This window comes from Parus major, chromosome Z (assembly GCF_001522545.3).
Source record: "Parus major isolate Abel chromosome Z, Parus_major1.1, whole genome shotgun sequence".
NCBI lineage: Eukaryota > Metazoa > Chordata > Aves > Passeriformes > Paridae > Parus > Parus major.
The window spans coordinates 50,777,118-50,789,925 of record NC_031799.1 but is presented as its reverse complement, the minus strand read 5'-3'; the positions used below and the strand labels follow the sequence as shown (position 1 = coordinate 50,789,925).

The window sequence follows — 12,808 nt, the reverse complement described above, 5'->3', positions numbered from 1 at the left end:
GCAATTCCTGTATCATGTTGCTGGAAATGCAGCAAGATACATTTGGTCAATGGTCAGGGTATGTTCTCCCAGAAAAGAATCTGCAGTGCGGTAAAAGCAGCAGGGATCCTTTCTGCAGTGAGGATCCAAACTGCTCTAAGACTAATAGACCCCTAATTCAGAGGTGCACAAACTGCTCCTGTGCTGAAATGCACAAGAGATCTCTGGTCAGACTGTTAAAGTGTAAGAGTGACTCGTCATGCTAACAATTGCTGGCACACACTAACCCTGTCCAGTGCACCCCACCCCCTGAGAGCAGAGTTAACACTCAAACATTTCCCGGTGTACTTCCAAGCAGAGAGGCATAGGTGTCAGTAGACTTCTTTCAGAGTTTTAGCTTGGTCAATGGTCACAACAGAAAGAACAGGGCCAGAGAAAGAGCCTGTTCTTACCACACTTCCCTTTAAATAAGGCTCTGAGCTTCTAGAGCATGCCCAAGATCTCAGTCCATGTGCACAGGCATCCCAACTATTCCCAGGATTTTCACCAATATTTCAGGTACTGCAAATCTGAGATGCATATTTCTATCTGTTCTATAAGATACACATTAAATTTCAGGGCATCATTAACAACACAATCAGTAACCTCACACCACCTTTTGAGTTGCTGACTTAGGGGAAGGCTTTCAAGCACTCACCACATTTTGCACTCCACTTATGCCTGTGTGTCCAAACATTGACAGGCTGACAACTTTATCTCCAAAAACTTCACATCCTAAATCTTTGGCCTATTATTCATATGTGCTCCTTGTTTGGAGGAGTGGTGTTTGAGTGACAAAATTTTCTTTCTGCTACAGTCATTCTTTACCTCATTTCTCCAGGAACATGGGGATTTCCATACCTTTAAAAATTCCAGGTCTGGTGCAGAATAAAACAAGTTACATCTCCATCAGTGGTGAGTGAAACTGGTTTTAAGCTCTAATTTTATGCCAGTGGTAAATTTGAGCCTTTACAGGTTTAAAAATATACCCTAGCAGAAGAAAATATTTGAAAAATGAGGTTCTAACTACATTTTTACCTGCAGATCAAACCTGGACTAATCCAACACAACCTTTTAAGATTGCTGGCAATTATTTTGTCTTTTTACTTGAGTGGAGGTCTGTTTCTGTAGTCTTTGCCAGCAGATCCTAAAGGGTGGATTAATATCATTGTTGTGAGGGTTTACAAAAAGAATACAATGTTGCCTCTATATAGGTACTAAACAGGGTGCAACTTTATTTACAGTGTAAAGTGCATCACATGGAAGTCGTTTAAAACACACAACAAGCAGTGACATAAATGACAATACAGTACTGGGTAGGGAAGGGAAAATATTCCAGCAAGTATCAAAACATCATCAATAACACTAATATGACAGCCTCTAGTTTCAGCTATTCTGTCCTAACACCACATCTCCTTACAAAAAATATGTTGTCTGGGTTGATACTGGGACTCCATGTACTAGTCACTAGTGTGAAGCTGGGGTGCTAAAAGCTATTCTGCAGCCCTAAACTCTCCAGCAATGTCCTGCCAGATCTAAGAACTCTCCTTACCACTGCTGTTCTGCTCTGGAGATTACCAGGACAGAGTCAGAAGACACACCAGAGAAGCACACTGGAAAAGGGACAAAAACATGAGAATGACATATAAATAAAGATCTGCTTTTCTCACCCATGCACTCTTTCCCTTGAGAAGTCCTGTGTTGCTCACTGCAGCTTCTCTCCATTTGCTGTTAAGGCAGCAAGGAAGTCAAGGAACAAAGTGCCTACATAGGGTGGTGATTGTGTGTTGAAATGTGGACATTACTTACTGAACACTAACTTCAGTCAAAGCTGTAAACATTGATGGCTGTGGAGCTGGGAGACAGAAGATTTTTGCTACGTGCTAGCAGAGTCCATTAGAAAAAGAAGGTTGTGGGAGCTGTAACCACAACTCTTCAGCTGGTTGCAGCTCCCACTGGGAAGAAATCTACATTCACATTAATCTGATCCCCTAATGACTCCTATTCTTTACTATCTATTTTTCTTTTAATTGGCTGAAAGCTCCTAATGGCTGAAAACTTTGCTTGTTTCTTTCTTCCCCATTTCTGGTCTTGGGCTAACAGCCATCAGTTATGTGTCAGTATTTACTAGAGCCCTGTTACTGTAACTGTGAGCTCATTTTGGTGTCGTATCACTTTCCTGTATCAGGGTTCATGCATAAAAGGAAGGTACATCCATGAAGGGGCTTGGGGTGGGGCAGTTTTGCACACTCTTAATCTGGAGGGTAACTAAGCAGGAACAGGAAGCTACAGAAGGTAAAATTTATTTCTCCTTTTTCTTTCCCAATAACTGCAAATTACACTTTTCTGTTATTACTGGGAAAAATGGAGCTTCTGATCAATGACTCTCAAGTTCTAAAATCTTTTTTCATAGATCAGACTTTTTTGCTAACTGATGACAACTACCAAACATGTGACTTTGAAAAATGCATGTGATTTCTGCCTTGTAATTCCACCACCCTACATAATCATAAATCTTAACATTTCAGTTCATCAGAGCATGACTTAATGATGGTGCTCATGTGTGTGTTTTCCTCAGACACAACAGGATCACCAGTTTGAGATACACCTGATAACACGTGTGCTCTCAATATTTCTCAGTTAGCTGAGCATTTCTGCCTGTGTGTGTTCTCAAGAGAGGCCTTTTCCAGTTTTATGAGGATCCTGCATAACAAAACCACAACATTTTGGCAAGCAGATAGCAAACTTTCACCTGTAAACATAACTTCCCTCTCCATCTCAGGGGCAGTCAAATACTGGGACCCAAACCTCAGATATCAAAAACATTCACCTAGCAGATAGCTGGTAGATATATACTTCATTTATATAGGAAAGGGATGGTGGTTACAGGCCGGTGCTGAATTCCATGGCAAATGGAAAGTGCAAGTTTCAGAGATCCACCTGCTTCCTACTGCTGGATCCTTGATTATCCATCTTAGAGCTACCCCTGAACAGCCTGTAGGTCAGAAAGCTTCAAAGGTTCTTGTTGGCTAGACTTAATCCACTCTTCTCTGATGTTCCCTCATCTCCTTTACTAAGAAATCTGAGGTAAAACTCATGGCAATGCCTCCCATTAAGTCATTCTCCAATGAAGTTAATGTCACATAAACTACACTACAGAATCTTCTTCTTCTTATGCTCACCAGAAATGTGAACTGTGGTTACAACACAGACCTTATCACACACAGTTATAATTTTTATTAAGCTACGATTCAGAGAAAGGCCCAATGCAGAGTTTAGTGGCTCATTCAGCCTTGTGTAACACTCTTTACTGTTGAGTTGCTGGACAGTAGTATGCTTTGGCAGCTGGTAAGCAGAATTGCCATATTCTGTTTAATCATGGTTGGCAGTATAGTACAGTTTAATTAGTTTACTTAATGTAAGAAATGGGAGGGACTTCACTTTAAACAACCACCGCCTCAGTGGATTGTAGGAATCTTTGCATTTGTATGTGTATGTGTGTATGACACCTGTGTAGCAGCATATATTTGATAATACTTTTATAAATGAAAAATACAGAGGATTTCTTAAAAAATGAAAAATGTATCACAAAATAAAATACAAAACAAGGATGATGGGGAGGGGTGGGGTAAGGGAAACAATAGATTTGATTTACAATGCATTAGAATCCAAGCCCTGGTGACTAGGCTGAAGAAAGATATCTGAATGTAGAATTGCTGCTCTGATGTTAAAAGGGATAGAATCCAGCCTTCCGTTTCCTGCATCAAAAATCCCAAACAAAATAAAATCAGTGATGTGCTGAACATACCAAATGGTCAACAGGGAGACATGAGTATGGTGTCTGAAAGCATACCAAGGATTAGAATGCCACAGCTCGAAGAGGGAGAGAGAGTGGGTACAGGGAGTAGAGATATCTGACATTTAATTTTAGTTATGGCTCATCACAGAGTAGTTTATAACTAGGCCTGTTCTGCATGCTGCTAAAACCTTTGGGACCTTTTAGCTTCCCCTTATAAATCCACACCTTGTTAATCTGCAGCAGGGAATCTCTGCTACCATGTAATTTGCCTGTATTATTTTAGAACACCACATAAAGAGCCACAAGTAACTGAAACCAAAGCTTAACGAAATGGGAAACAGATACAAGAGCTTGTTTCTGTCTTCACTTCACTAACCCGGTTATGCTTGGAAAATGTCCTCTCAAACAGCCTTGGAAGGGACAAGCAGGTAGACCCCAATCCTACAGGGCTAATGAACCACCTTTTCTCAGACTTCCAATGCTGCATTGAGCTATGGATTTGGACAAAAAAACCCAACAAAAGAAGCTGAGAATTGTCTGATTTGGGAATAGCCTGAAATTTTGCTCTGCCTCTCATGAGATAAACTCCACTATTCTTGGCTGTTATACCCACTGGATATGGACTTCTCTGCTTCATGGGAATAATACCAGACTTCAGATGTATGCCTTTCAGTCTCAAGCTGAAAGATACCATTTGTTGGCAATATATTTCAGTTGCTTCACTATGGCACATGTAATCACAGCTGACAAATGAAAACTATTCATTTTGGTCAAAATGATTTCTCAGCCAAGCATCTCTTCTGTAGCTTTAAGATAAACTGTATATCAGAGAGATAGGAAGGAATGTCTGTCACTGTCTGCCCAGAAAAAAGAGAAAAAATTACAATGTCACAGGCTTCATCTGTTCCCTGCAGAAAAATATTAAGATTCATATGGTTCTTATTTAGCTCTCCAGGATAATGACCACTGTGTTCAGCATGAGCCTATGTGAGTTGAGGTATATACATTTTTTGCTATCATGGCCCATAGGTGCCAGGAGATTCAAATCTGGGACATGCCTCAGAGGCACCTTGTTGTTCTCTTTAAATGATTACATCACTCAGTGCTGTATGTAAGATCACTTATTATTTATGACAACTGTTCCATGACCCCAGTCTTGAACATGGACCCAGCTGAGGTATATACAGTTCAAAATGAACACTAGTAAAGAGTAACCCACCAAAATTTCCTGAAGAACATTCTGTATTACATGTCAAAACACCACTTCCATTTACATGATGAAAAATCAGTCTAAACAATTGTGGATTTGCCTGTCTGCTCACACATAGAGTTTTCTGAGTTTTCTACGAGATTGGCAAACATTTTGCAGAGAAAGTCTTTACATATTGCTCATAAATCTTGAGTTACTTATTTACAGAATCAATAGGTGCTCAAAACGTTAAAATTATTTGCTCATTCTTCAGGTTTAGAGTTCAGAAGGGTGTAATTCAGCCTAGCTCTGGGACAGTGCTCAGTGACACTTACCTGGAGCAGTCAGGTCCAGTCCAGGAAGAGGGGCAGTAACACCGATTTGGTCGTATGCACTTCCCACCATTTAAGCAAGGCAACTGGCAAACAGCTGCACAGAAACACACACAAATTCGCATCAATGAGCACATCCTCAACAAGCTGATTTAGTAGCAGGGAATTGAAAATCCATCCTGCCTTATTCTGTTAAGAATGGGAAGGGCAGCCTGAGAAGCACACGTCTGCCAAGTATGATTTGACTCTTTCTACTACTTTTGCTTCTGATGCATGGTATGAGCTGCATGAAACAGCCAGTGTGTAATTTTACATTGACTTAAAAATTCTGTTGTTTTTAATTCCAATTAAGACAAGAAAGGAATTCAAGCAGAAGCAGGAGGAAGAATTGAAAGAATGATAAGATTAACAGGAGAACAGGAATAAAATGTAGATTATTTTTTAAAAAGGAATGTGATAGCTTAACACTAGCCAGGACAAGCAGACACCAGACATGGGGAAAAAGTGTAGAAAGAGACAGCATAAGCAGAGGAAGCTGAAGAGTGGAAAGCCATATGTGGATCAATAGCAAGCGAGGAGTAAGATTTCATGCAATGGCACCTGTATGGAGACAAGGGAAGGAAGCAAAGAATGGCAGTAAGGTCCTGAAAGACACTGGACAGCCCTAAGTGGTGAGACTGGGTGCAACAGGGCATTAGAGAAAAAACCTTTGTCTGCCTTACAGGTCATGCTGAGCCTGGTTGAACATGCTTTTGTGTGACAGTCTAGCCCAAGGGTATCAAGTAACCAAACAAAAGCCAAACTCTCAGGTCTTCCTATCAATTCTGAGATTGAAAGCTAAAGAACCACACAATTTATAGAACCAATTTAGATATGCACTTAATGAGGTCCTTCAAACACACACATTGATATTGCAGGAAAGCATATAATGACATAGGTAGAGGACAGACCTAAAGACACTAGTGAGGACCAAGGTTGGGTAATATTTTTGCAAGGAATATGCATCAGGAAGCACTGATTATTATGGAATTACAGGAAATGGAAATGAGTAGTCACAGGAATGCAAAAGGACTACTCCAATTCCTCTGGTCCAAACAAAATATTCCTCTGGTCCAAACAAAAATGGCAGAAGGCTACAGTGATAGGCAATCCATATACAATTCAGTGTACCAAGTACATAATGTTGAAAATTACTTCTGATTTTGGAATGAAGCATATGACCAAAACATCTTTAGCTGTCACTGAAGCATTTCTCTATCACAGCAAAATGTCAGTATCATTAGCTGAAACAAGAAGTGATTGAAAAACTTCATAAGCAGTGTTTATGATGCAGATGAAGTTGTTCACTATAATTTTCCCTTTAACTACTGAAAAGCAAGTCAAGCCTGTACAGATTTGAATTGCTAGCTGAAAAGCAAAGAAGCCATCTATTCTCCTCAAGCACCTATTATAGCTGCAAAGCTTGTGAAATATGAGAGGAAATGATGCATTATGTGTTAGGCAAGAGTCCCTTCAAAAGACAATAGTTCAGAGTTAAAATGTTCTCTCTGGTATTTCAATTTTCTACAGAAGGGTTGGGTTTGCAGTGTATCACATGGCTTTTCCCCCAGATTCACTATTCTTATCAGTTAAACAAATACTATGAACATTTATTAACAGAATTCCTTCCCAGTTCACCCCATCAGACACTTCAAAGTCTTGCAGGAAGTCAAAACTGGGCTTTCATGTTAAGTCCCTGTTAAAAATCAGTTAACATGCACCTGGACAATAAAAATACAGTGAAGAAACTGACATATATTTTTAAAAATAGCTAATATTTGTGTTTAAGGTTTAATAATGATTGAAAGACATTTCAGTAATCACTCAGTTGCTGAGTTTTAGTGTCTTTTCATAGAGAAAGGTCTTTCAAAACCTGGCATTTGTTCAGTCTTAGTATGGGGCCCCATATTCTAAACTAAGGTTCAAATATTTTCCATAACTTCAGCCAACCTCATCTCACACAAATGGACTGGTCAGCATACAAACCTGGACACTAGAATCACTACTCTCCTATCCCTCACTATTTTAGTGTGCTCCATGACCTTTACCTTTGGTTAGCTGAAAGTAAGAGATCTAGTAAAAAAGAAGTGCACATTGAATTTGTTCAGAGAACTTAGATGATACCTAATGTAAGGTACCCATGTATGATGTATCCATTAAACTCAAGCACCCTTAAATCCTTGCTTTGGTGTGCTCTCTTTCCTGATTCAGTACCTAGGCAATTAGTAGGAATCCACTGAACCAGGCAGCTATGTGGTGAAAAACCTCTACAATACCTGCAGTTTGTTTGTGAATTTAATGATGACCTGAATTTCATGAAGATGAAAATGAAAATCACACACCTGGAACTGAGAAAAACAGCTTTATTCTTCTCCCTGTAAACCCTTTCTCCTTTGTGCTGCATTTTGCAGAGAGTACTTTTGTGAATACTGTCTGTCTTTTTTCAGACTAAGCTTTTCTGGGAGTTTTAAAGATTTATCAGGGAGGGACTGAAAGCGCTTTACAGCTGGGAACAGCAAATCCTCCAGGAATATTATTGTAGGTCTGGGTTCTTCTGTGTCAAGCTTAGGAGTTCTGTAAGTCCCTAGAGAACTGTGCTAGGTATTGCTAGTAGAGTCCCAAAAGGTGAGAAAAAATGCAGTTGAGAAGTTTTACCCATATGGCAGCGTGATCCAGTCCATCCGAGGGGGCAGTCACACTGGTAAGGGGCCACACAGCGACCTCCGTTGAGACACGGCAGAATGCATATTGCTAAGGAGAGAAGAGAACCAGAGAAAAGAATTATCTGCCATGAAAACAAAGGATAGAGTGTGCAAGAGACAAACTTATGTTAAGCTAGAAACTCCACTGCCCCTTGAAGTGTTTGCATGGAGTATCAGCAAAGTTGAGCAGGATCTACCCACCAGGCATGAGAAGCAAATATGACTGGCATGACAGACAGATATGACAAAGAGAAGTGGCAAAGAAATGGACAGGCTGGAGCAATTTCTGGAGTCCTTCAGATGCTTGTAGGCTCTGTGTTCATGGGAAATGAGCCAGGGCTGTTTGTATCTCACTTGCAATATCCACAGATACTGGCCATTTCTGTGATGGTGCTAACAAAACCAGTTCATATTTTAATTACAAAAAATTGGATTGTTAATGAATTCTCTGGGCTTGCAGATGTAGCAAAACAAGTTACTCTGCCCATAGAAAAGAACTTTGTCTAGGCCAGTGAAAACATGCTGAAACAGGTAAGACTATAAGCCCTTTGGGGAAAGGCAGCTCGGAAACCAGGCATTTCGGGTGAAAAACACTAGGGCTGGAAGCTTTGGGGAAGAAACAAAGCATACACCAAGCAGCTGATGACCTCTGGAGAGAGCAACAATCGAGGCACACTGCTCCTGTGAGAAAATCTGCAAAACTCCCATATATTCATGCCTTAAGTATCTTCACCAAACTATCATCACTATGTTAAGTGAACAAAGTACTTGAGTGTACATGCTCTAAGCAGAGCAAGAGTTGAGCTGGGTCTCAAATTTGGGCCCTCAAGTGGCACTTCCAGTTGAGCTCAATACTGGGAGAGTGAATGGGGGCTGCAGAAGATTTAGGTAGGGTATTCTTCTATGGCACAGCAGAAGCTGAGCAGGTGCAGTCAGCTTGGATAAGAAAATAATTGTGAACTTCCATGGAACTAACATCCACAGAACTAACTTGTATCACCAGGAAATACTTTTCTGTATCATTAAACTTATAGTAGCCTGCAAGTTTTTTTGAATGGTCAGGACTCTCTCAAGAAGATGAATCTTATCCTTTTTGTGAAATGTACTGTGAACTACAAGGTGACTGAATTCTCTCAGTGGCCTTACTGTGGCCTGATACTGACAGATAAGTTCTCAGTGCTAGCACTAAAATATTCCTTGGGCTTCCAGAGAAGGCCCTCAACTTCAAAGACTAAGCCTGTTTTTACTGTTCACTGGTGCACCTTGTTTGAGAGGCAATGCAAAATTATTGTTGCACTGACCAGTTGTGGGAATTGTTTTCCCCTCCTAACTAACTATGCAAAAGTTTTTTAAAAAAATAAAAATGTAGTGCCTGAACCTGCATGAAGTGTGACCTGGTTAGTCAGTTGCCAGTCTGAATTGGGATGATGATTGAAATGGCTGTGATCATAAATGAAATGGCTGGTTCTGGAGAATGCTTCAAGTGTCATTACTGGGGAAACTAATAAACTCAATTGTGGCATGCCAAACACAATTTTGTCAGACACAGAGTGCAATCCTCTCCTGCTGAGACTGTGAGAGTTACAGGGCTAAGTTGCACGTATGGTGTGGTGATACTGCCAGGCACAGGGATAGAAAGAGGGGCTGTGTGAAGGTACCACATAGCTGGAGTTTCCATAAATGCAAAAAGACAAAACTTGCTGAACCTCTTGTTGTCATTCTATATCTACCACTAATTTGTGCCATGTGCAATTGACATTGTCACAGAGAAGACCTGAAAGTTGCAGAGATAGATTCAGAGGACCATTTCAACATATGATACCTCTTATTGGAACCATGTTCTTTTCCAAGAACTAGATGAGAATGAGCACAATTTTTGTAGATTTCCATACACAATCAGAGTCAGGGGCAGTGACTCAGATTCAGGGACAGTGACACCACCCTTGCTGTAAATCTTGGACAGGCTAAAGCCTTACATCAGGGCCACACTGAATACTAAATAGGGGCACTTCCCTTTTCTATACACATAGACCCATGCCTTACTATGTGTACAGTAATATGGTTCCTCGTGCAGAAGCTGTGCCAGCCTGAAAGGGTTACATCTCCCAAAGATCTTGTGCTAAGACCACCATGAAGAGAAACATGAGTCAAACTGGCATTCCAATGTCACCCAGGGAATTTCTGACAGAGCCAAGAGTTAGATTTGGCTCTTTTCAGTGACAACAAACAGATCCAGTTCTCTAATAATTTGGAGATCCATCACAGGAAAAGCCAGTCTAGAATTTGTAAGGCACAAGTACACAGGCCAGGAGGGACAGCATGGAAAAGGTGACACATTACATAATTTGAACATGAATTGATGAGAGTCATAACCACAGACTGATAAAATGGAAGCCAAGAAACTAATGCAGCCACCAGCAGAACACCCACGTCTCTTCTGTTCTAATTCCTGCTCATTCCCCAAAACTATCAGGTATTGCTATTAGAAACAGACATTGGGGAACTGAAACAAGATGTTCTTCAACCACAGTGAAAGAGCACCCAGAAACAAAACCACATCAATTTAGAAAGTGCTTGTTTTGCTTTGAGGATGTAAGGGAAAGTTATTTTTCTAGAAACAAGCCAAGTATATACCTTTCTGTTATCTTTAATTTGTCAAGCAGAATATATTAATGATTTTTATGGTTTTAGCTCTTAGCTAAACCATAAAAGCTCTTTAGCTTTTCTGGTTCACTGCAGTAAATTAATTTGTCTTACCTACTACACCCTTATGATTACAGCTAGGGATGATATACATACGCTCTTCGCAGAGACGGCCCATCCAGCCATCCGGACACGAGCAGGCGTTCGGTCGCTCGCAGATGCCACCGTTCTGGCACGGGAACCGACAGACAGCTGGAAACACAATGATTTCATTACAAACTCAGGACAGTGAATTAGAAGCCTAGTAACTCAGCATGTTGCACAGACCATTGCAGCTGTAAGCTTAGAGCAGAACAAACAAATGCAGTGAAGTTCAGAAACATTGCTTGATTTTGATTTCAAGGGCTACATCATCTTATTGCTCTGTGTGTTTGATTAGATACTGTAAGCAAGAGTGGGAATCATTAAGATAATAAAAAAATGTCCATGGAAAGAATGAAAATGTTGACATATATATACTTGAGTAAATTATTTGGATAGAGTTTCAAGGCTGACACTATTTACCTGATTTTCCCACTAACTGTTGTAAAATAAAATGGAAGTACCCATACAATACATCATAGAAACCTATCACGCTCCTCACCCCTTCCCCCAGGCCTTCTAAATTGGCTCTGGAGTAGAATCAAGTTTTATTCTCACCTTGGTATGAAACACCAAGATAATGCAATCTGGCATAATATACTGTGTGTCTAAAGTAAGATTAACTGCATGATAGAACATGCAATTTTTACTGCACTATCATCCAGAATAATGAGAAGTGACCAAAAAGGGTGTGGCAGTGGCACAGTAAGTGTTCATCTCTGGAACTCAAAGTGTGACTATAAACCTCACCTAGCATTCATGCTGAGTGGTGCTCCTTGGCTTCCACTCCTATGAATAAGCACCTGACAATGAAAGTGAGGAATTTGGAGTGGAATCTGTCATGCTGGGCCAATATGTTGCCTGCACTGCACAGACTTTGGACTTCTTTGTCACTTCTGTGACAGTGTGCCATAATTTGTTGCATCCAGGGAAACCAGGACTACTTTAGAAAATCAGGTGAAAGCTGTGCCCAAACCTGTTATACTTAAAGATTATTGGAGAAAGCACAATCTTTATCACGTTGGTGTACATACTATACAGAGAAAATGAAAAACTGTGGCTTCCATGCAATACTATGGAACAAATAAGTAATCAGACTGACAGTAATCTCAGGAAACTCAATCTGAACTGCTAATTGCACCTGAACTGCTATCTTTAATTTAGTTATTAAGTGAGCAAAATATGCATTTAAGCTTTGAGTGTTTCAGAGCTTGTTCAATATTAGCATTAAATACAAACAGTGGATTGGCACACTGAAACACTGTTCAGACCTGAAATCCATACTGGAAAGAATGCATATCTTTTCCTCAGAGAGACAAACTTGAGTCATTCCTGGAGCTAAGCCATGCCAAAATGAAAGCTACAGCTTGGAGTTGGTTGAAATATGGCCAAAGCTCTGCCATTTTATTTTTTAATCTCAAGAGCCTTCCCAACAAGTGTCAGCTGATGAGAATGGGGAGAGGTGTCTGAAAGGTTAACATAATTTGCAATATTTTAACAGTGATTTTGAAAATTTTTGTTGTAAAAATATCTATTACTACACAGACAGCTCATCCCTGGGTGTTGACTAAAGCAGGATAGTGTGCCAAACAGGTTTCTTTTCTGCAATGAAAAAAACATTTAAATCTTTGTGTGATCAACACCACTTAAACAATACTCCATGAATGTATAATGGGATGTGACATAAAAGATGCATGTATAAATGATATCCCACATTAAATTCAAAGCCCATGAAATAAGGTCTCTGAAATGTATTTGCTCTCTCTGTCAATGTAGATGCAGATACTTCACGAGATACAGAAATTTCTTTGGATGGCAACTCCATGTTACTCAGCAATCAGATGTCAGGTAGAGATAGGCTTTTCCTGGGTTTCTGCCCAGGTCCTGGTTGTGAAACTGAATGAGAATGTATCATCCCTAGGTGTGCACTCGTTATACACTAATT

The 12,808-nt window shown here is 40.1% G+C and overlaps 1 protein-coding gene across 1 annotated transcript in view; it reads right to left on the bottom strand.

The window, feature by feature from the left end:
* Window positions 1–1,227: 1,227 nt before the first annotated feature.
* SVEP1 (sushi, von Willebrand factor type A, EGF and pentraxin domain containing 1) overlaps window positions 1,228–12,808 on the bottom strand; it is a 118,944-nt gene continuing 107,363 nt past the window's right edge. The window contains exons 47-50 of the mRNA XM_015614961.3: window positions 10,879–10,974; window positions 8,033–8,128; window positions 5,342–5,435; window positions 1,228–3,776 (exon numbers count right to left, since the gene is read on the bottom strand). Of these exons, the coding sequence (XP_015470447.1) occupies window positions 3,746–3,776; window positions 5,342–5,435; window positions 8,033–8,128; window positions 10,879–10,974 (317 nt within the window). The 3' untranslated portion in view covers window positions 1,228–3,745. The remainder of the gene's footprint in view (window positions 3,777–5,341; window positions 5,436–8,032; window positions 8,129–10,878; window positions 10,975–12,808) is intronic.